This window comes from Bombyx mori, chromosome 8 (genome assembly GCF_030269925.1).
Source record: "Bombyx mori chromosome 8, ASM3026992v2".
Classification (NCBI taxonomy): Eukaryota; Metazoa; Arthropoda; class Insecta; order Lepidoptera; family Bombycidae; genus Bombyx; species Bombyx mori.
The window spans coordinates 4,963,809-4,988,577 of NC_085114.1; the positions used below are offsets into that span (position 1 = coordinate 4,963,809).

General features: G+C 36.7%; 1 protein-coding gene across 1 annotated transcript in view; it reads left to right on the forward strand.

The window, feature by feature from the left end:
• Positions 1-24,769, forward strand: part of LOC105841330 (uncharacterized) — a 164,654-nt gene that overhangs the window by 137,918 nt on the left and 1,967 nt on the right. Inside the window, exons 3-5 of the mRNA XM_021346639.3 lie at positions 21,719-21,907; positions 23,265-23,452; positions 23,951-24,170. Of these exons, the coding sequence (XP_021202314.1) occupies positions 21,719-21,907; positions 23,265-23,452; positions 23,951-24,170 (597 nt within the window). The remainder of the gene's footprint in view (positions 1-21,718; positions 21,908-23,264; positions 23,453-23,950; positions 24,171-24,769) is intronic.

Here is a 24,769-nt window from a genome sequence, read left to right on the forward strand (position 1 = left end):
AAATAAAATTAAGTTATCGAGTTCATATCTCAAAGTAGTCGCGTTACACTGTCTATTCACCGATCTTATGCAATTTAAAACAAATATAATATTACTAAAGTCAATAGTACTAGTAACATTACGCTATTTGGTTTTACATTTTACAAACATACATACCTTACGATTCGGTTCATCCAAATAAGATAACAGGTTTTGACTGCCATGTTCGAGCTAGGATTCGAAATGGAAAATCTGTTTCTGATGCTCGATTTGCCTCTAGGTACGCCAAAATGAATTCTCGGATAAAATGAAAAGTTTTCTATGTGCTATCGAAATACAATGGAAAATGTTTAGAAGTTGCTAAAATAGTATGGATGTTGTTTAGTATGGATGGTTAATAAGGAGGGTTGTTTAAAAAAAAACAATTGGAGAATATTATTAAAAGCGTGTACGTTATTGTGTGTATACATATTACGATGTTTACGTTGGTAATTTAATTCAACTATAAGTAAGACTATCAACAGTGCAATTACTACGAATGTGAAAAGTGAAAAAATTAGACTAGGACACGTAACTTGCAACCTCTTTGACAGGACATAAGACCTACAACGACTAGACACAGACTAAGACAGACACTTGACAAGAATTCAAAAATAAAGAGAGAAACGGAACGAGGGCGGACGTGACTAGCGGCAGGCAGTATTTTTTGGACTTCCTAAAAGACGGACACGAACCAGACGACAAGGAACGAATTGACCGTTCTCATATGTACATAAAATAGACGACAAAAGAACTAACCGACGGTTCATAGCAATTTCAGACTTTTTAAATATACATTTTTGGAGCATACATCATTTATCAGAGCACATGAAAAGCGTCAAAACCAACTATAGATACAGATACTTTTGTAGTTGTTGCAGCGTAAAAGATGAAATAGATTTTCGCGCATGACTTCCACGATAAAGCAACAACATCGCGTTATAAAAATTAAACACCCAAAAAAATATCTATTATTTGCGTAATAACTGGTGAGAGAAGCTTGTGTAAACTCGCATTGGTATGTAACATAATCCTGCTTAATTGTACTGTGAAAATCTTAAATTTTGAGCAATAACTATATAATACAATTGAATTTATAGTATAATGGAAGAGGAAAAAATAGCTGTGCCGAACCCACTTAGTGGGATAAGGTGGAGAAAAAAGAAGAAGAATTTATATTATAATTATATTATATTATTAAATGTGTCAAAGTTGGTGGTGGTATTACATTATAAAGACCTCTTTATCTTTTCACACCACGTAGGACCTTTACGAATCTGTGCATAAAAAAAACATATTTTCAATAAATTGAATCAACAAATCAATTTTCGAAAGCAATTACGTAAAAATATATTGCTTCGCATTTCAGCTATTTGAATACTCAGTAAATACCCATCAAAGCCGCTAATCGTTTTAGCCTTATTCCCTCAAGATTAATCCCAGTACATGTAATTAGAAGCTAGTAAAATTTGATTACAGTTCCCAACATTATTGTTCATACAAAATTATGTACAATCTAAAGTTACAACTAAAATGAATTTCTTTGTACAAGATGAATTTCAAAAGTCTTCTATTATTAAACATCCAATTACTTATCAAAATTCGGAACACTGGCTTTGCAGCTTTGTAGGGATTCTTTGAATAATATTCTTCATCGGAAATTAGATTCTGTATTACAAATTACATTTATAGCCTTTCAATAGCGGTTTGTAATGTATTTATTTGATTATCGACAATAACATAGGAGGTTTTTGGATGTATGTATTGTAATTTAGTTCAGAAGTTTTAGGAAAATGAGGCAGCATTTTCTGCTACAGGCGAACATATTATGTATAAAACTCAGCTGGCATATGTCGCGTTCGATTATCCCATTTTACATTCATAATATTGCATTTTATCGACCAATAAGTAAATCAAATTTAATAAATTTTCTACTAACATGAGATTGACTTTTAATCACTTTAAGGCATTATAAATATCAAACGTAAATAATTACGAAGCAGAAATTAAAAAAATTATTCAACCTTCGGTCCACAAGGCAAAGAAAACTTTCAAAGAGGGGGTATTCTAATAACGCAACGCTAAGTAAAAATCCTAAGTCATAACGATGTTTCGAGGACCCCATAATAAAACTTCAGAGGTTTCGCCTGTCCAAATTTTGATTAGGATCATCGCTATAAAAACTTTGCTTCGAGACTCCAGGAGACCAATTAAAGTGTCCGAGGGGTGGCAAAATGACAAATTCATTAGGTGCCCGATTCGTTAAGAATTTATTCGCTTTGTCCGTAAGAAAACAATTCGGAATCCGGTCGGGATTTTTCATCAACACCGCCATTAAGTAAGAGAGATTAAGTTGCTAAGTTGGAGCTTGATATTTTTTAGTTTTTTTCTTTCTTCAACGTGAAGTTCCTCAAGTTTTTAATTGAAGAAAAACACTCATTGTTCTGGTTTTTATGATAAAATTATTTTACTTTTCTAACGAACATAAAGTTGCGGTCTCATTATTTATTTACAACAAAACAACCAAACATTACGTCGAATGAATCTTTTACTATTCTGTTGTTTTTATAACAAACGGGCAAGTTGCTCCAACTAAGTGAAGCAGTAATGCGTTTCGGCTTGAAGGGTGAGGCAGCCGTTGTAAGTATACTTGAGACCTTAGAACTTATATCTCAAGGGGGGTGGCGCACTTACATTGTGGATGTCTATGGGCTCCAGTAACCACTTAACACCAGGTGGGCTGTGAGCTCGTCCACCCGTCTAAGCAATAAAAAAAATAAAAAATCTAAGCCGTGGGACATGCCATAGCGTTGTGAGTACGTAAGAAAGTGCTGGTAGGACGTCTTGTGAGTCCGCACGGGTAGGTACCACCGGCCTGCCTATTTCTGCCGTGAAGCAGTAATGCGTAAGGGCGGAGCAACCGTTGTACTGTTTAAGTGAGACCTAATAACAAATGTGATGTCAAAAAAGAAAACCCAGCATGAGCACTCTATACAACGAGACCTTCATGTATCTATTGTTGCTACATGTTGAAATTTATATGTATATGGCCATGAGTCGCGTTCTGTAGTTTCTGTGCACATTAATTAGTTGACATCCCACCAAGGTTACGTTTGTACAGAAAAGCTTTGTTAATACGTAGTATGATTACATGGAACGTCTGTTCAATAGCAGTTGTGCTAATTATTTTATGGTACGTATTGTACCTATGTGCATTATTGTAATATTTATAAGCTAGCTACCTAGTTTAATATTGTTCTGTGAATCTATATAAATGTTTTCATGAAAGCTATTGCTTGGAATGTGTCTGACGACAAAATTTCTGTTTTTTTTTCCTTTCTTCATGTCATGCTCTACTTAACATATTTTCGTCAACTATTACCTACCTCGCATTACTCTTAAATTGAATTACACACATAAGACTTTTTTTCTCGAACCCTGCTGCCACAAAACTCAAAAGCTTCATAGCACTACTTAGTACTTTGTGCTTCTTCCAAAAGAACAAATTCATTGGTTCTATCTAATCTAGGCAGCTTTTTATTTGGTGCATGTGATACCGTTTCGACAGGACAATATAAGAATTTTTCTTTAGGCTAGGGAGCCTTATACGATTCCCTTGTGCCTAGGGGACGCGCAGAATATGTATATACTATGACTTACTTGTACTATCGCCCAACGATCCGCACTCGAGACCAAACCAGAGCAACGTAGGAAGGCTACTACGATTAAGACTGAGAGAGTGTGCCAACACTAGGCCTATCAATAGCATAACACTGCAGCGATAGCAGTGCTTAACAGAATCTACTAACGGATCGGAATCGCGACCCACTGAGAAGATCCGGCGAGAAACTCAGTGGGCTGTGGCCTGGCAGTGGGTTAAGTTGCACACTTTCATTGCATTCGACTTGTTTGAAGAGAACGGTGACCAGTGCTTCGAATGGCTAAAAGCACCGAGGGGAGTCGAAATGATGTGGCCACGGCGACTGCATGTCGTTTCGACATCTAGATCGGGTATAAAACTTGCGGCAGCCAGGATAAGAAGGTTATTGTGTCGCGCCGCTTTTTCGAATGAGGGATATATTATAGAACATTTTTGTGTCGTATGAAACGTTACGTCATCTGACGTCATTTCGGATCCTCCCGATCCACTATCGGTGCTTTTAGGTTCCTCGAATGTTAGAAACGTCATCAGGTTAGATCCCCGTGAGCTCAGTCCTCGTTCTGTGAATCTAGCAATACCCCTCGAGGTAGGTTTATTGTTATTATGATGTTGTTACTTTGTCATCGAAGTCATTCGTAAATATTTTTTTTTTATTTTTTTTTATTGCTTTGGTGGGTGAACGAGCTCACAGGCCACCTGGTGTTAAGTGGTTACTGGAGCCCATAGACCTCTACGACGTAAATGCGCCACCCACCTTGAGATATAAGTTCTAAGGTCTCAGTATAGTTACAACGGCTGCCCCACCCTTCAAACCGAAACGCATTACTGCTTCACGGCAGAAATAGGCGGGGTGGTGGTACCTACCCGCGCGGACTCACAAGAGGTCCTACCACCAATAAGAATAGATATAAAAAAAAAATAACACAACGTATTTAATAATATGCATAGTTACAATGAAAATGAGAATTTTTGTAGTTATAAATGGGCAGAGTAGTCTTTAAGTGGTTATCGGAGATCATAAACATCACAATGTAATTTTGGCGTTTAACTTACGACTTTACGTCGAATAGTATTTATATTGAATTAGGGTCCCCTGGAAGTCGAAATTCAACTATAATTAATTGAAATTATAAGTTTGAACATTATTATGGTTCTATTGTCAAACACTATTATATTATTTCCTTTCACAGAATTCGACAAGACTACATTATAGACAAATAATATTAAAGACAAAAAATATTAATCTCTTCTCAATTTGACCATAGACTTTAAACAATAACAAAAGTTTGACAAAAACGACGAGTATGTATGTATGCGCGTGTGTGTGTATCAAATACATGGTAATGTGTGTCATGTTTATTTTATTGATTAAATGTATTTTTTGGGCATAATAAAAAAAAAGCATTCTGCACTCCCTCTCTATATTCTCTATAAGCGTGGGAAATTTCATACTCCTCAGTCCGCGCAATTTTTGTATAAAGGGGTACAAAATGTTTGTACAAAGTTTCACGTATTAATACATGGATCTCTATTGTATTGTACTATAGATATGTTTGCGATAGAAATACGCATTTGGTTTGACAAAACAGCTTACCAAAACTAGCGGTAGGTGGTAGTGGTAGTAGATAACATCTTGCTGTAACGTGGTACGATTAAAAAAAAAGAAATGACTCGATCGTCTCAAACAATTACTCTGTTCAATAAATTTCTAATGTTATTCGAAGCGCCAAACTGCTTTATACTTTCTACAGGACAACAAGTAGGTACACCTTCATCTATTAAAAAATTAATTCGGCCGAATTCAAACATTGAAAATTACTTTATCTCTCGTGAATATTTTAATTCTATAAAAGCGTGTCTAGCGTCGACTTTTAGATTTGCTCGTGAATTATTTAATAGCACAAATGTGACTATGATAATAAATATACGTACACTATTTATCAAAACAAAATGCTATAAAATACATAGGTATAAATGTACCTAATTAATACTGGTAGTTTTTACTGGTGGTAGGACCTCTTATGTGTCCGCGCGGGTAGGTACCACCACCCCGCCTATTTCTGCCGTGAATCAGTAATGCGTTTCGGTTTGAAGGGTGGGGCAGCCGTTGTAACTATACTTGAGACCTTGAGAACTTATATCTCAAGGTCACCCACCTTGAGATATAAGTTTTTCGCGCATTTACTTTGTAGATGTCTATGGGCTCCAGTAACCACTTAACACCAGGTGGGCTGTGAGCTCGTCCACCCATCTAAGCAATAAAAAAAAAAAGCCATTAAACCGATTTTTAAAACTTTAATAGCGTAATGTTTCGTTTTTGTTAACTGAATAACAAATATAGTTTATTTATTCAAAAGAAACAAAATGCTTTAAATAGAAAATCGAGCTTATGTATCATTTGGATTTGAATTTTGACTCGTCGTAGCCTAGAGCATAAGTCGCTCCATCTATTCGTATCGAACGAGGTGATTATGCCAGTATTCAAATCCCGCAGGCGAGCAATTTTTCTAATGGAAATACGTACTTAACATATGTTCACAAATTTCGGTCGATGTCCACTGTGAAGGATAACATCATTTCTATACTAATATTATAAAGAGGAACTTTTGTTTGTTTGTTTGTTTGTTACATTGTTTTGAATAGGCTCCAAAACTACTGAATCGATTTGAAAAATTCTTTCACTATTTGGAAGCTGCGCTATTCCCGAGTGACATAAGATCTAATATTTTTTGAAAAAAATTAGGGATCCTTGCTAAAACTCCAATAATGTAACCCAAGGTGTAAAAAAATTACCTAAAATATTCTTTACATCGCGAAAACCTGTGAAAACGATTGTATGTAGAATAAAATAATATACTACGACTTTGTAGAACACATTATTATTTACAAAAAGTATCGCGACAGCATATGTCTAACTATTATAGTTATGCCGAAATAAGTGTTCTTTTATTTAAAAAAATAAAACCACGTCAAATATCGTTGAATTTTTTGTTAAAGACCCGGGGGGAGCCGGAGCGGGCCGTTAGTATTTAATAAAATCATTCGTCGTAGATGATACTTTTTAAGTCGTAGGGATAGAGGTCACTACATCACCACCCCACACAGTTCTGCTGTGAAGCAGGAACTCATTTGCGAAGGAAACGTTTTGTACCCGTTTTTCATTTCCCACACATGGAGAAGCGTGGGATTTGGAATAATTGGCTCATGCATGTATGAAATCTGTACAACGCGATGTGCGTGATAATATTCAAACACAAAAAAGAGTATATTAGGGTAGAATTTAGATTACAGTGGCTGATCTTTTTAATAATTATTCACTAAGCACAATTAACTAATCTGTATATAATATATTTAAGGCTTTATAGCTGGATAAGCTCATGGCTCTTATGGTGGTTTTGGTTTACGGTGTGTTGGAGTTTTACCCGTCAACCCGAAACGGATTACTGCTTCACAACAGTAATAGGTAGGGCGTGGCACGTACCCATCAACTCACAAGACGCCCTACCACCAGTAAGAAAATTTATAAAATAGATACTTCGATGTTGACATTAGACAACAGCGGTAGACAAGGTATTGATTTGTGTAGTGCGAATAAAAACAAAAAAAAACAATATAATTTAACAAAGCGTACGAAGTTCGTAATATTACCTTTTAAATCTCAAATTAAACACGAAACATGGCTTAACCGTATAAAATTATTTCCACCTTCACCGCGTCAAAAAATCTGCCGCCAGTAAAAAAACGTTTGGGAGTTCAAAGTACGTTTTTTTTCACGTTCCACTCCCGTCGAAACCTGCACGAACCCTAATAAAGGTTTTTATGGCTCCCGCAACAGGCAACCTATGTACATACAGACGGGCATAGCACTGTATGTATAACTCTTTCGGGTTTGCTGTTAAAAATATAGCCCAAGAGCCCGCGACAGCCAGACCTTCGTTATTTTATAAAAGCTGAAAGTTTCTCTGTGTATGTCTCCAACACAGGTAAGAACGACCCGCGATTATAGAGTTCCGATTGTGGTTACTTGGGCAGGTAACAGGCAGTAAAGGTATATAAAATAGTACCTTAAATTCGTTAAAGTATAAAGGTTTTTTTTTTAATATTTAGTCCAGAATATCTTTAGAAATCATGATATCCGTTGCCGGACACTTTTTCCAGTTGTTACCCCCTGCCAGACACCCTTAAACTTTAATAAATTTTAATTATACTTTCGTTATACTATAAAAGCTAAATTTTATATATGTTACTTAGGGACTTATAAAAATATGTTACCCCAAGAGCCGGACAGTTTTAATGGTTCTTACATCTTGCCAGACACATTGAGAGCCCGCTGTAGGTGCGAGCGCGAGGTAGCAACTGTTCAAGCGTGTGTGAGCGAGATAGAGTGCTTAGTCTATTGTGATCTTTTAAGATATCCAATAAAAAAATTATTTTATTACGTTCATAGCAATATTATAGAAAATAAAAAAGGTTATTTTAATATTATAAAGTACAAACAAAATATTACATGTCAAAGAAAAATATTGAATCGTTCTTATAATTTTCCTCATTGTCGTCGATATTGAACTGATGAATAAGGCGATATCAATATCAATATTCGTATCGAACGAGGTGATTATGCCAGTATTCAAATCCCGCAGGCGAGCAATTTTTCTAATGGAAATACGTACTTAACATATGTTCACAAATTTCGGTCGATGTCCACTGTGAAGGATAACATCATTTCTATACTAATATTATAAAGAGGAACTTTTGTTTGTTTGTTTGTTTGTTACATTGTTTTGAATAGGCTCCAAAACTACTGAATCGATTTGAAAAATTCTTTCACTATTTGGAAGCTGCGCTATTCCCGAGTGACATAAGATCTAATATTTTTTGAAAAAAATTAGGGATCCTTGCTAAAACTCCAATAATGTAACCCAAGGTGTAAAAAAATTACCTAAAATATTCTTTACATCGCGAAAACCTGTGAAAACGATTGTATGTAGAATAAAATAATATACTACGACTTTGTAGAACACATTATTATTTACAAAAAGTATCGCGACAGCATATGTCTAACTATTATAGTTATGCCGAAATAAGTGTTCTTTTATTTAATAAGGCGATATCAATATCGCCTTATTCAGTCGAGTCGGCCTGAGGGGCCTACGAGGGGGGGCATAGCTGCTACCGTATCCGATTTGAGAGTACGAGCTAAGCGGTAGTAAGACCTTTGAGAGGGCGCGAGTCCTTCTAAGAAATCAGACCATCTGGCATCTCGGACTTCGGCGATGCGAGACTTTACGTCGCGTTGTAGGGCACGCATTCGAGTACGATTTTCCACTGTAGGATACCTATCGTAGGCACGGATCGAAGCGTTCTTAGCTCTAAGGAGTTCCCTAATATCGTCGGGCAATTTGAAGCGGTGAAGGAAGTCCTCCGCCACAACTTGCTTCGATGACCTATCTAATGTCGAGGTGATGTGTGACGTTACGATGTCTATGGCTTCAGCGGTATCCTGAGTCCGGGCTAAACGGGAGCGATGGTGGATCAGATTCAGCCAGGCTAATGCCCAGCGTGTGCCAATCCACCACAGTCCTCGTGACGGGAACGGAATCGGGAGCGCGACCGAGCTTCATAATGACGGGGCGGTGGTCTGAATCTAACTCTAAAACTACTTCGATCGAGTGTAAGCGCAGAGTTACGTTTTTTAATAACGCTATGTCGAGTATATCCGGGCGATGCGCGATATTTAGCGGGTAGTGAGTCGGGGTTAGCGGAGCGATGATATCGAAGGCGAGATCATCGACTAACGCGTCGAGCCGCCTGCCATTAGGGGTTGTGGTGTGTGAGTTCCACCTGATGTGTTTACAATTTAGGTCGCCCGCCAGAATGACAGAGCTTCCCATGCCGAGTAGCGCCTCGATATCACTGCTTAGAACGGATAAATCCTTTAAACGACAGCTGATGTGCAGTAAAAGATCACAATAGACTAAGCACTCTATCTCGCTCACACCCGCTTGAACAGTTGCTACCTCGCGCTCGCACCTACAGCGGGCTCTCAATGTGTCTGGCAAGATGTAAGAACCATTAAAACTGTCCGGCTCTTGGGGTAACATATTTTTATAAGTCCCTAAGTAACATATATAAAATTTAGCTTTTATAGTATAACGAAAGTATAATTAAAATTTATTAAAGTTTAAGGGTGTCTGGCAGGGGGTAACAACTGGAAAAAGTGTCCGGCAACGGATATCATGATTTCTAAAGATATTCTGGACTAAATATTAAAAAAAAAACCTTTATACTTTAACGAATTTAAGGTACTATTTTATATACCTTTACTGCCTGTTACCTGCCCAAGTAACCACAATCGGAACTCTATAATCGCGGGTCGTTCTTACCTGTGTTGGAGACATACACAGAGAAACTTTCAGCTTTTATAAAATAACGAAGGTCTGGCTGTCGCGGGCTCTTGCTCTAATAGTATTAAGGCGTTTTGGAAATATGCTGTCACGCGTTGGGGTTCGGGATAAATAAAATTTCACTAAAGTACATCTTACAAACTGTATTCAACACTTAAAACACTCAAACACTTCACAAGCACTTTAAAACACTCAACAAACACTTTAAAACTTTCAACTCGCTTGTTCCGCTTCGCTTCAGGTGATCCGTTCGCTGTTTCGCTTCGAGTAGTTCCGATTACTGACTGACTGTGTGCCATCCCTGCAACGCTTTTATAGTCGATACCTCATCCCTAGAATTATCGAGAATGTTCCACACATCTCTAGTAGTCGTTTCCGCTATCTGACAATAGATGGCGTTGTACACTTCTCGAGCATTCTAGGCGCTACTAGATTCCTTCGATATTCCTTCGACTATTCGGTGATAGATGGCGTTACTCTTACCGGCGTAACAATACTAATCCATCATTAGGGAACTCAAATTGCTAATTGCCTTTACGTACGTACTTCGAAGTCGCGGAACTGTATTTATGTTGTGAATTCATTATTTTTCGTATATTAAATGTTTGGATATTTTATTTCAAAAAAAGAAATTGTATCTATCCACAGATTCGGTAGAATCTGGCGCCAAGTTCCGTTAAAAAATCCCGTTGTAAACGGAGCGCCAGACTACCCACTGTGTTTACTGTAAGCAGAACGGTTTTTTGAGGTTGCGAAATTTTATTTAATTTTACGGTACTTCTGGTTCCTAAATTGTACATTATATCAATCACTCACAACTTTATTTTACTGAAATTAACTAGTTATATCAATTATAACAATTAATCTACTTGAAATTATTAATTTTATCACCACAAACTATAGCTCGCTCAAAAATTTCGATCCTGACTTTTTTCGATATAAAAAGTGACATGCCACAGACTATAAATATTCGAGAATACATAGTAATCGATTACTGACATATCGGTAGAATGTATGTTTTTATCACCGAACTCCTATCATATTCCCCTCAATCTTGTACGATTATCACCTTCAAATTGGTTATACAAACCTAAATTAATAACGGCAATAAATCGAGACGATCACGTCGGGGTCACCACTGTGCTGTATATGGTTACGTTTGTGTAGCCGTCCAAATATGGTGAGCGAATATTGTTAAATAAACAAGTGATAGTGTTCTGTGGACGCGTTCTTTTAGTAGAATAATACAGACAATACTGATGTGCTGTAAGCACATAGTACGATTTGTAAAATAATTCAATTTGCGTCCCAACAATTTTAACATATTTTGTTGACGCAAGTTAAATAAATATATTTTTTTAGTGCTGAATATTATAAAAATAAATTCCCAAACAAATTCTCTTGTGTTAAAATGATAATTTTATACATAATATATGAAATCGTACTATATTATAATAAAACATCTGCTGAGATTTATATTCTCCTGTAGAACTCGAAAACCTAGTACGGTCCTTTCAAGGGTTTACCTATTCCACACTTCAGATGTACCTCTGTGGACCCCTTCAGTGGTCCGACTTATCCATTTACCGCACGTCGGAACCTACCGTTTTCATGTTTACACGACACACGGCAGCCCAACCACAAGCTTGAGCAAATTGGACTCTAACGAGGAAGCTATTGAGTCGGGAATGTTGTTGCGAATAACACGCGATGAAGTGTTTTCGATATGCGCGACCGTGCTTGTTATATTATAATAAAGTAAATATTGATGAGAATTGCGATTAGAGATGTTTAACTTGTATTTTTCGTTAGTATTTCGTTTTTAACATCTAATTATTTACATCACGTACCTATTTAGAATTTAGTATCGTCGCGTTGTTATTTTTGAATAACATGAGTAATATTAATGACCTTGTAGCGAGTCGCTATAACCTGTGACATGAGATCTGTCTTAACAAGCCCTCATTTATTTTCATCGAATCTTCATTTTTTTAACCAAATTTAACCGAGAACCAGAGTATTAAGGACTGCAAATCCCACCAGTCCGCACATAATCGAAGGAAGTATTTAGTCATCCTCAACAGATCAGCGTCAAATCAGAACGGTCTGGCTTTTGTAACTATTAGCAGGTAGGTCTCTTATAAGTAAGTACTCATCTCATTACGGTCACCGCTTTCTGTAGTAATTGCGAAAATTTCAGAGTGGGATCCTATGTACTGAGTGAGTCCCGTACCGATATTTTGTTTATTATTCTGGTGAATACTTTCCCAAAATAATGTAGACCCACTGATGTCTCTGAGAGATGACGATTAACTGTCCTAATGGTTCAGCAACGCACTCCAGATCTATGCATCTCTTTTAGAACGCCTGTCCACTGGCAATTATCCACTTTTTCCTCGGCATGTCCATAAGGTATTTGCTTAGACAAAAATGGTATCTATCAGACGCATCGTGGATTAAGAAAGAAGAAAGACCACACCGGGTGTTCTATAGCTTGGACCCCAACGGCTTCACTTGGGGTTTTCGTGAACCGACAGGATAATAACTTGGGACAGTCGGGAAGTTGTAAAAAAAAATAACTAATATTTTTGCGAATGCGATTTCGTAGCTCAGTCAATTTTGATATCAAAAACTTCCTTCGTCTTGGTAACGATCCAAATTCGATCCTGTATTATCACGAATTATATAATTGCTTTAGCAACAAACAGCTCCTAATAATATAGCGGAAGTTAGATCTCCGCTTCTGTGATGCCGAACTTTTAATTGACCAAAGAACGTCAGTACAATGCGTTTGAAGTGCTTCAAGAGTTCCATTGTTATTTGTACTTGTTTTCCCGGTTCCGATTTCAATGCTTACAAAATGAATGAAATGAAACATATCGACGCTTGAAAGGCAAACGTGACTAAGCGACAATGCGTGAACTTTACAGTAGTAGACTAATTTAAAGTTGAAACACCTGAAAAATCATCTATTTTAACGAATCTAGCTGTAGGTTTGAAATGATTTTAATAGACCTAGGAATTTTTTTTTTTGCGCATCGAATATGGTTATTTATTGCCTATCATTTATATACAAAGCAGTTATTGTTGCCTAGTCACGTTTGCCTTTCAAGCGTCGATATGTATGGGACCCATACATATGTTACCGTTGTTTTCATTATTAGCACATAAAAACCGCAACAAGGTGCTATGAAAAAAACAGAAATGTATTTGCCTCAGAATTAAAACTTCGGTTTTTGCATCACTCGATACAAACGCACCAAGATTTTTGAGTGATGCAGCCACTGCGAAGTAATTTTATTGAGATTAATAAACTTTACTCTTACATGCAACCAAGAAGTATTTCAGAAAATTACAGTTGATTTCTGCTAAATCAAGCTGTTTCAACCAAATCACTATTAACTAAGCGGTAGCAAGCCTCAGGGAATGTCAGGTTTTTACATTGAAAAACGATATTAAGAATTATAAAATTTGTAGTAGATAGGGTCATTAATAAATTCATTAAGTTAGTTCATAAAGTAAAAATAAATTAAGGAAATATGTTAAAATTAATAAATTGATATATAAGACTCAACGTAAATTGAGGAATTACAAGTCTCAGGATTACATCAAGTTCATTTGCAAGCAGAGAACTTCACTTTCACACCAGGTAGCTGTATTGACTGAACAGAGTCAACAAATTCATCACAAACACATGAAAGAAATATAATGTTTATCTACACCAATAAACAATTTAAAGTCAAGTTTAGGGAATATTATATTAAACTATGAACTAGCACAGAGGGACATTAGTGAGCATGTGTTGGCGATGGACAATTTAAATGATGCTTGTAAATATAATCAACAGCGTTTTGATTCTTTGACTAAGATGCTTAGGTGCAGCCATAACAATCTGATGTACCTTAAATCGAAAATGTAAATGCTCAATCGTAAAATGAACAGCATATCAAGTACGTAGAAGCAATAAAATACCCAGAATCAATCCAACAGGGCAGACATTCGAATTTGTAAAAATAGCGCAATGCAAGTTACATATCCGATATCGGGAGTTATCCGAGCACGATTTTTATTTCCCATTCACTCGACCGTGTTTTATAGATGTCGGAATTTCACATTAAAATATTTGTATGCGAGAAGCGAACGAACTTATAAATAGGTATTTTTTTTGCGGTTCATATTCTGGGTACTTACTATATTTTAATTTCGTTGCCAGTCTTCGTGTTAGTTGATGCCGCTGGTGATTTAGAATGCTCCATTGGACCAGAACGAGATTAAAAATATAATTATATTCCTCATAATTCTGCATCTTTCTGCCGTGAAGCAGTAATGCTTCATATGGGTGGGGCAGTCGTTTTACTGTAAAATCTGAGACTGAGACATGTCTCAGGGCAATTCGCAGCATTTACGTTGTTCATCTCTATGGGCCGATTATTAGCCAACTTAACCTAATAGATGTATGGCTTTAATCCACATATTATATAAAAATGAATTGCTGTTCGTTAGTCTCGCTAAAACTCGAGAACGGCTGGACCGATTTGGCTAATTTTGGTCTTGAATTATTTGTGGAAGTCCAGAGAAGGTTTAAAAGGTACACAAAAATGAAAATTCTCGGAATTAATTAAAAATAACAATCTTGTTTTTCCTATGATGTGTCTCCAGACGGACGGATTCCTTTTGTTAAGTTTATTTTATACAAAAGCTTAGGTCTTTTATTTATCGATTGAGGCACTACGAAGTTTGCCGGGTCAGCTAGTAAAGAATAAAAAAAAAAACTCTATGGGCTCCAATAACTACTATATACCAGGTTGGTCTAATAGCTCGTCCGCCCATCTAAGCAATAAAAAATAATTTAAACTACTTTTCTCCGTTCTTCGCTGGTTGTTTAATGTAATGATGATTAAAAAGTACAAAGTATTGGATTGTTGCACCTTAAAACTTTACTGCACTCGTAAACTTTAGAGTCCATTTGGAATTTTTCGAAATAAATATTTTTACTACCACTATGTACCGAACTGCGTTGTTCTCATAAAAAAGCAAGTCGGATCTATCTTTGTCAGATATTTTTCTGTCCTGTTTTGTGAATTTGTCTTTTCTTTAGAAAATGTTACCAGTTTTCTTGACTCGTAATCTTATTCGGGCATTTACGAACAACTAAATAAATGAGCATTAGAAAAGGGTTGAAATTATAATTGCCTTACTATAAACTGAAAGATATCGCTCCGTCACAGAAACAGCAGTATCGAAAACCCTGGTTGAATGGCTTGTAACGCCTACAGCACGTTCAGCCTAATTTGCTATAAATGTAAAAATAATGTGAATTTTTACGCAATACTTCATTTTCTTCTTTTAGCCCTTATCTCACATTTCATAGGTTTGATGTAGCATCTCTCATCATGCTATATAAGGATTTGGCATGAGTCATACGACCGGCACGCCTGACATTAACTTTAAGATAAATGCTTCTATTGTATAAAAATCCACAAAAGACCTCGGTTTCTGTTTTCTTCATAAACATATTATATTTTAGGGCCTTATAAATTTTCAAACCCACTTAACCTTTCCTAAGCGTCGCGTCATATCGGCTCCTTATGTACATTCCATTATAACTTCGATTTTAAATTTAGAACGTCAATTTTATCAGGACACCCGAGCTTGAATTGCGCTCGTGTGTACCTTACTTAATAAGGTAACGTGACACGCGATGCGAGATCACGAACTCAATTCTGATAGCTGAATGAAAATCCCGTACAGATCGAGATAGCGCTGTGTACGATCTCGGGCCGACCTATTTTTGTAGTGGAATAGCAAAGAAGATTGTCGAATTAAATTTCTTTCTCTGTTGACGTTTTGAAAATTAAATGCTTTTAAATTTCAAATGTTTTGGTTGCATAGTTATGATCCAGCTATCATCATAGGTAACATCCTTGTCTAATACTTTATGGAAGTATGTATTTTACCCTGAAAAAAAATGATTATTTTTTATTGCTTAGATGGATGGACGAGCTCACAGCCCACCTGGTGTTAAGTGGTTACTGGAGCCCATAGACATCTACAACGTAAATGCGCCACCCACCTCGAGATATAAGTTCTAAGGTCTCAGTATAGTTACAACGGCTACCCCACCCTTCGAACCGAAACGCATTACTGCTTCACGGCGGAAATAGGCGGGGTGGTGGTACCTACCCGTGCGGACTCCCAAGAGGTCCTACCACCAGTGATTACGCAAATTATAATTTTGCGGGTTTGGTTTTAAATCTCGCTTACTTTTGACGTGACAACGTCTTATAATTCGATGGAGCCGGCTGCACGCACGAAAAAACATGACTCATGCGGCGTTACGTCGCTCTGAGGCGATGCATCCGCGCGGACAGCTGCTATACAATAATACGAGTACAATTCAAAGCACATTCATACTTGCAAAAAAACTATGTAGATTGTAAAAAAAAATGACATAATTGTATTTATGCGTACAAATAAATGTAACTTGATCTATTCAATATTGATTTCCATTTACCTCCTTCTCTATATCCATACAAAATATCAAATCTATCAAACAAATAAAATTAAAATTTTCTTTTGAAAAATGAAACCATTCCATCAGTATTTTCGACGTTGTCACGTTCAACTATCGTCAGTAAACCAACTTTACAGACAACCGATTTTTTTATTAGTCTTTTTATATAGAATATATTACTTTATGAATTATTATGTTTTTACTTATTATATGTGTATTATGTTATTATATTAACCTCATCTACACAATGTTATTTTTAGCCTACCTATCTGCAAGTAGCCTCGAGGGGCTATTCTGGCTTCTCCGTGACTTGCGGGCGAGAGTTAAACCTAAAATAATTGGCTATCGTCTGCTCTAGGAAAACCAGTGCGTAGCTGAATATAGGACCGGATCAGAATCGCAACCCACCGACAAGATCCGGCAATCTATAGGCACAAAGAACGCGTTGTAACTATACTTGAGACCTTAGAACTTATATCTCAAGGTGCGTGGCACATTTACGTTGTAGATGTCTATGGGCTACGGTAACCACTTAACACCAGTTGGGCTGTGAGCTCGTCCATCCATCTAAGCAATAAATAAATAAAAATGTCTTTATATAAACAACACAGAATTTGTGCCCATAGATTGCTGGATCAACGGCTGCTCCACCTTTCAAACCGAAACGCATTACTGCTTCACGGCAGAAATAGGCAGGATGGTGGTACCTACCCGCGCGGACTCACACCTACCTACCACCAGTATACAATACACAATACATATTATTATACAATTTCGCTTTCAATAGTCTGTTATATACATATAATGAATTATAAATCGAATGAAAAACTGGATAATATACAAACAGCAAAGACATTAATGCGATTGTAATATGTAACAAAATAGATGAATTTTAACATTGATGTAACAAAATTGAATTATATCAAAGTTTGCTTATGTACCCTATTTCAAAATAGTATTTACAAAACTGTGTTATAAGCATTGAACCTTGCTGATAAATCAATTAAGTGAGGAACATCGAAGCTCAGCATAGCTTTACAAATTAATCAGCTGGAATTTTAATTAACCGTTCAAACGAGCGATCACGTATAGCAAATTTGAATATCCTACTGTTAAGATAATATAGATATAGTGGAACCCTTAATAATAACTTTTATGTTTGGTTTATATGAGATAGCGATAGGGAAAATGGACGTTATTTAGCTCTACACAACCTATACATAACTGTAATTTTTTTTTCCTACCTATGCTGATAGCCTTGAGAGGCTATTTCGATGCCTCCAATGAACACTACTCTAACTCCAAATTCGTAGATTTACAGGAGAAGCGTTTAAACGAAAAAAGTTGATAAAATCTTTACTATTGCAGATATATTTACAGTTTTTTTGTGTAACTAGCTGATTTACTCTTGCTTCGAACCCCATCAATAATGATTAATTGTAATACTTTTAAAATAGTGAAGCGATTTGCGTGAAAAACGAAAATTTCAAAATTTTGTGTTAGAGTAGTGTTCATTGGAGGCATCGATTTCAACTTCGCCCTAACGTGTGTAGGTGAGCTCACGGGGCTCAAACCGGAGTGTTGCTAACACGGACCCTTTTTTTTTTTTTTTAACGCTGGGTAATCCATTTACGGATACCCGGTCGAGGGGGGTAACAGACCGGGTTATGTCGGACTCCGGCGCCTCCTGAGAGGAAGAAGGGGAGAAGAGAAGGGCCGAGGTCCTTCACCTCCCCAATTTCTCACAGGAGACTACGCCTTGTGCTAACACTGACCCTAGCAAGAGCAGTGCTTCGCAGAATCTACCACCGGATCGGAAACGCGACCCACTGAAAAGATCGGGCGAGTAACTGTATAACAGGATAGCATATTATTTAAGCGTATTCATTTCATTGTTAAAAGTAGAGTTAAGTCACACTAACTTTCAGGAATAATAATAATCGAGCCAGTACAAGCTATTTGATAAGACTATTTAGGAAGTTAAATAAGAAGATATGTTTGCTATAGTTATATAGTTATATTTGCACTTTAGAATATCAAAGATGAAACGAATGATACTAGCAAATGCCTTTGAAAGAAAACCGACTTTTGTGACAGATTGCAAAACACCAATCGTAACGGAGTAAAATATAAGATGAATTTATTGGGATAGTTTTTATTGTAGAAATGATGCCAAGTAGAATAGTCATGTATAGTCAAAATGTATCAGATCCGGTGGAACCAAATGTGTGACAAATGAGAATAAGTAATAATACATTTGGGACATAGTAATCAATTTTCAGGAACCTTTCTCGTCTACAGTGTTGTCATTTACGAAATTTGGCATAGATACCATAATCTCCTGCCAGTGTTTAATATGATTATCGATTTCGACTGCTCACGCAAGGACTAAAGAGACAGCTCGTGCGACTTCATAGTGGTCGACATTAAAAATATATATCTTTATCTATATATTAATACGTGAAGCAAAAACTTTGTATCCCTTTTTACGAAAATTGCACGGACGGAGGAGTGTGAAATTTTCCAACTTATAGAGAATATAGAGAAGAAGTGCACAATGCTAATATTTTTTTTAAATAATGCATAAAAGATACATTAAATCAATAAAGAAAACATTACACACACTACATACCATGTATTTGACGCACACACTCATGCATACTATTTATTGTCAAACTTTTGTTCTTGACGTCTGTTGTCAAATTGAGAATCGATTAAATATTGCTTGTCTTTGTTAATATGTTTTATAGTATAGTCTTGGCGAAATTTGTGATTATAGAAGTATAAAATACAATCATAATGGTGTACAAACTTACAATTCCAATTAATTATAGTCGAATTTCGACTACTGCGGGACCTTTACTATACCTATATATAATTCTACTGTACGTGTGTGACAGTGTGTCACTGAACTTCTAAACGGCGGGACCGATTTGAATGATTTTTTCTATTTCTATTTGGGTGGCGCCCTGGATGGTTTAGACTCACAAATCAGCTCGGTAGATGGCGCTGCAGTCGGTATCTAGGTTGTTTATCTATATTGACTAAACTGGATTGACTTCAATGAATTTTTGTGTATGCTTCATTAATTCATTTTGTGTATTCAGCACAACGCCTGTCGGGTCCGCTAGTTCTTATACATATTTTTAATACCAAGTTTCACCTTCTTAGGCGAGTGTTTAAATTGCCTAGCTTACTAGCCACTATAACTAACTATAGCTTACTAAGTAAGTATAGCTTACTAACACTATTCTAATAATACTGGACTTGCGAACGTGGCTAGTAGCGTTATTGGTCTCAGAAGCTGGAACGTAATTCTAGTTGCTACGCCACTGGAGTGGTAGTAGTAGTTGTAAAACTATCCCCTACTCTACAACTTAAAAATATCAGTTACTCTTGTGTCTTTTGAAAGATTTTGGGGCTATTTCCAAAAAAATATTAAAATTAATGGAGATTTTGTTGATAATTTTCCCCGATTTTAACCAAAAATTATTTTAGGTTACATATTTATATTCTTTGTTGTCGTTTTCTTTAAAATCCACTGAACTAATTGAATAAGCTTCTTCTTCTTTGTCGTTTCCGCATTACTGAGGGTCGTGACCACCTTAGTCCAGTTTTTGCACCAGCTTTCTCCAATGTTGCCTGCATTCGGCCTGCTTAATGGCGCCTGGGACGCTGATGTTTGTGGCCTCCTTGATAATGTCCGTCCAACTGGTTGGCAATCTTCCTCGACTTCTCTTTCCTTCCACGTGACCTACAACTATTATTTTTTCCAAGTTCTCAGGATTTTGTCGGGCCACGTGTCCGAAGTACTTGAGGAGACGCTGCATACAGATTGTAGATAGACGGGTCTTGACGTTTAGCTCCTCGAGAATTTAGATAATTTGGGCTTAAAGAAACAGCAGCTAAAATAACGTTTAAGATTGAAACTGATCACGAAGAAGATCTTACACCAAATTCCGTCTCGAGAAATGCTCTGAAAAGTTAAATAGCTCTTTTACTTTTGATTAAACTAAACAGAGGGTTGATTGCGGCCCTCGTTAATTCGAGTGTCGGCTCATCGAAATTATAATGGCCTCTTGGGATATCTTGCTGGATACTTGGGATTCTTGATAGCCGTTTTCAGTTGTAACAAGATTTTGTTAATACCTTTGCTAGGGTTAAATAAGATTTTTAAGTATTCGATATCCGCTGGGTCTTGTGGTTCTTGTCCCTAAATTCTCAGATTAGTTCCGACCTTTTACAAATCACGGCAAAAAGAATTATTATTCTATTCATGTTTCAGATTTCGATTATGATATAAAGTAATTTTGTTTAACCGTAAAATTCGACAATTTCAACATTAACATATCTTTCAGCACATCTTATAATAATAAAAAATGTTTCTCGTAAAATGTTCCATTTAAATTCAATTTTTATATCTAAATAAATACCGTTAAAAAAGTGAACGTGTTTTTCGGGTTTATATTAAAATTAACAATCATTATACGAAACAAAAGTTTACCTTCCGACCAAAATTTAATTATGTATGAAATTTCTTACACCACTTCGTATACAGTTTCAAAGTTTGCATACTTATAATAAGTAAAATCAGATTACATACCCGTTACAGTTTTAAATATTTATAAGCCCATGAAAACGCAACGTTGATCTTATTTTGAATTATATAAAATAATTTTATGGAGAATATTTCAAATCAATTAAGTACTAAATCTCTGTCACTCTGCTATCGTATTTTTATTTTTCAGAATTTTAACTCAAAGGATTTATCCTTTTTCCATGTTGGTTGTAAAATAAATTGAGTTCATATCGACCCAAAGATCAAATTCAGATAATCACAAGTAGCCAACATTACCTATTGAAGTTAATTAAGGACGGCCGATGGGGCAGAAAGATCCTCGAGTGGAGACCACGTACTGGCAAATGCAGTGTGGGACGACCACTTACCAGATGGATCGACGAGCAGGTGAAAATCGCTGGGTCACGTTGGATGCAGGTGGCAACGGACCGACCGCACTGGACATCGGTTGGAGAGGCCTATGTTCAGCAGTGGATAGTAGACAGGCTGAGATGATGATGGTGATGATGATGAAGTTAATTATTAAATTATTTTTGTTTCAGAACGATTGAATGTCTTATACGAACGTAACTGGACACGGCTGGTCCACGAGCAACTCCGCAAGTTCGAGTCCTCTATTGTGGCTGCAGCGAGACAGTCCCCCGACTCACAAGTACCGGAGTTGATGATGGAAAGCAAATGGAGTTTCTCTGGAGCTCTGATATATTGCGTCACTCTGATAACCACTATAGGTAGGTTTCTATATAATAACGCGTTTTAATATTGTGTAGTTTAAATGGTACTCGTACCATTCTGCTAGCACAAATATGAATTGTTAACAATAATTTGAGAAAAGTATCTGATTATGGAACGGGTCATTGATATGGGTAGGTACCACCACCCCGCCTATTTCTGCTATGAAGCAGTAAGTTCAGTTTGAATGATGGGGCAGCCGTTGTAACTATACTTGAGACCTTAGAACTTACATCTCACGGTGGGTGGCGCATTTAGTTCGTAAATGTCTATGGGCTCCGGTAACCACTTAACACCAGGTGGGCTGTGAGCTCGTTCACCCAATCCAGCAATAAAAAAAATTTAGCTTCTAGGGACGTTGAAGATCGCCAGCTGAGCAGTCGTACAGACTTTCAGATGGCGACCTTCTTGTGTATGTAATCACCCCAGCTGATGTCTTAGAGAACAAGGGTGAGGTCTTCGCTGTGATCATCTATACTCGAAGACTATCGATAAATTTTGCCGTAAAGAACTTCTCTCGAAATTATCAGCTCACGGAAGCCCCTAGGGTCTTTTTGCAGAGGCTTGCGCGCATCGTCATGCTTTTTATAGACCGATCTACAAAGTTGTCGTTGGAGATCCGACCCCCAGAACCATTAACACTCGCGTTCCACACGATTTGATGCGCCTTATTACATTTTTCATCTTGCATATTAATGACACGATGCATTATTATGCGGATAACAACATTGGGTATACGCACTAAACAGAAGGGGGTTCGATTTGTCGATACATAATCCCGTTCTCACGACTCGTTTCAAGCTGTCGGGTTTATTCCATGGGGAGTAAACTGACATATTGTTAGAGGTGATCCGGCCAACCACCGCACCTTTTGACCTCGGACCAGACTCCATCCGTACTGCTTAAAAAAATACTACGCTCATCTACTTATAGTTCGCTTCCAGAGATTCTTTTGCTACGTACGATCTGGTTATAAAAGGATCATCGTGAGTGAGATCCCGAGATGCTTACAGAGCACTATGACACGTCTAAAAATAATATTTAGAACCATTTTTAAGATGAATGTATATATACATATGTAGGATTGGTAAAAACGGAACGCATGAAAAGAGTGTGGAACGGAGCGTTAAGATGTGAGTGAGAGATAACGGAAAGAAAGGGAGAAGAGAATGGCAGAGAAAAGGAACATGGCGAAGACGGTTGAAAAATGAGCAAGACGATATAAAAGTGTGAACAATATTATTACTATAACAGAAGATTTTGGAACAGTGGAAGTTTTATTTTATGCGCTGTGATCCCTATTCTACATATATTATTAATATATATTATTATGTAAGATGTTATTTGTTTTTTTAGGATATGGAAATGTTTCACCGCGCACGGCTGCCGGTCGAGCGGCCACGGTGGCATATGCAGCAGCTGGTGTACCACTAACTTTGGCTTGTTTAGCGGGATTGGGGGCTTCACTGGCACGTCACGCCAGATTAGCGTGGCTCAAAGCTACAAGAAGAAAAGTACCTAGCTCTTGGAAGAAGGACGGAGAAGTACATATATAAACAACTAGCTTTTTCCCACGACTCCGTCCGCCTGGAATAATTACTTTGGCATAACGCTAAATTTTACCCACCTCTTCATTTACGTCAGAAGTGAAAATATTTTTGAATTATAGAATGTTAAGGAGCTATTTAAACCCCTATTTTGAAACATTCTTTATTGGTGCTCCACATGTATTGGTCTACCGTGATGTTATATAGCTTATACCCTTCCTCAATAAATGACTTATCTAACTCTGAAAGAATTTTTCAAATCGGTCCGGTAGTTCCTGAGATTAGCGCGTTCAAACAAACAAACTCTTCAGCTTTATAATATTAGTATATATTAATTAAGTCAGTCAAACAATTCTAATGAGCATGATACATACAATGTTCTGGGTACAATTAAGATCAGAATATTAAAAAAACTTTGAATAATATATAAAAAAAGAAGAATTTGAGTGTTTTTTTAAAAGTTTATATAATAAAAATATTCTTTTTTTGCTGCAGATAGAAACCCATCTTCAACTACACGAACAACAACGACTCTTACCACAGCCGACGGAGCATAACCAGTACACATCATTCCCGCCTCGAAGTCACAGATCTCCGGGAACTGTGAAAGCCAGAGCTGGAGACAGAGGACAATATTCTCAAGTTTTTGAGCGAGTCCCTGCTAGTCCTCGAGCTGCAACGCTAGGACGTGTGAAGCGGAGTGCTTTGGTTGATGGTGAGTCCAACCATAACTTTTTTACTATTGCATATGGGTAGAAGAGCGTGGTCTATCCGCTTAAGCGATTATCGTAGTATATCCTAGCATAGCTTTAAAGATCTTTTATATAAAATTGACCCTATTTACTAGATAGAAAGCATCACTTATCAAAAGGAAGACTTTAGTCCTATAACAACTATAAATTCAACCTTATTACCAGATAGGTAGAGTTTTATGAAATTTGGTCCTATATGCTCTAATAGGAATTACCGTTAAAGTTAAAATATTTGTAGTTAGAATCGGAAGAAGGTTAGGTAGGTAAAGTTAAGTAGGATAATAGATGTTGATGCTACTATTGCAGGCGGATGGTAGGACTTAGATAGCTGATGGTAAATAGTTCGAGGTAGGAGCCTGTCTTATATATCCGAAAAGACATTGCTGTCATCTATGTCAATAAGATACTTCAAGCTTACTTACTTACTGACTTACATCTCAAAATAATGTATTTAAAAAAGGTTTTATAAGCGTATTGCTATTATCAAATTTCTACATACAATCTAAACATATAATAGTATTCATTAATATTTTAGCGGTTAAGTGATTTTCAAGAAGCCAAT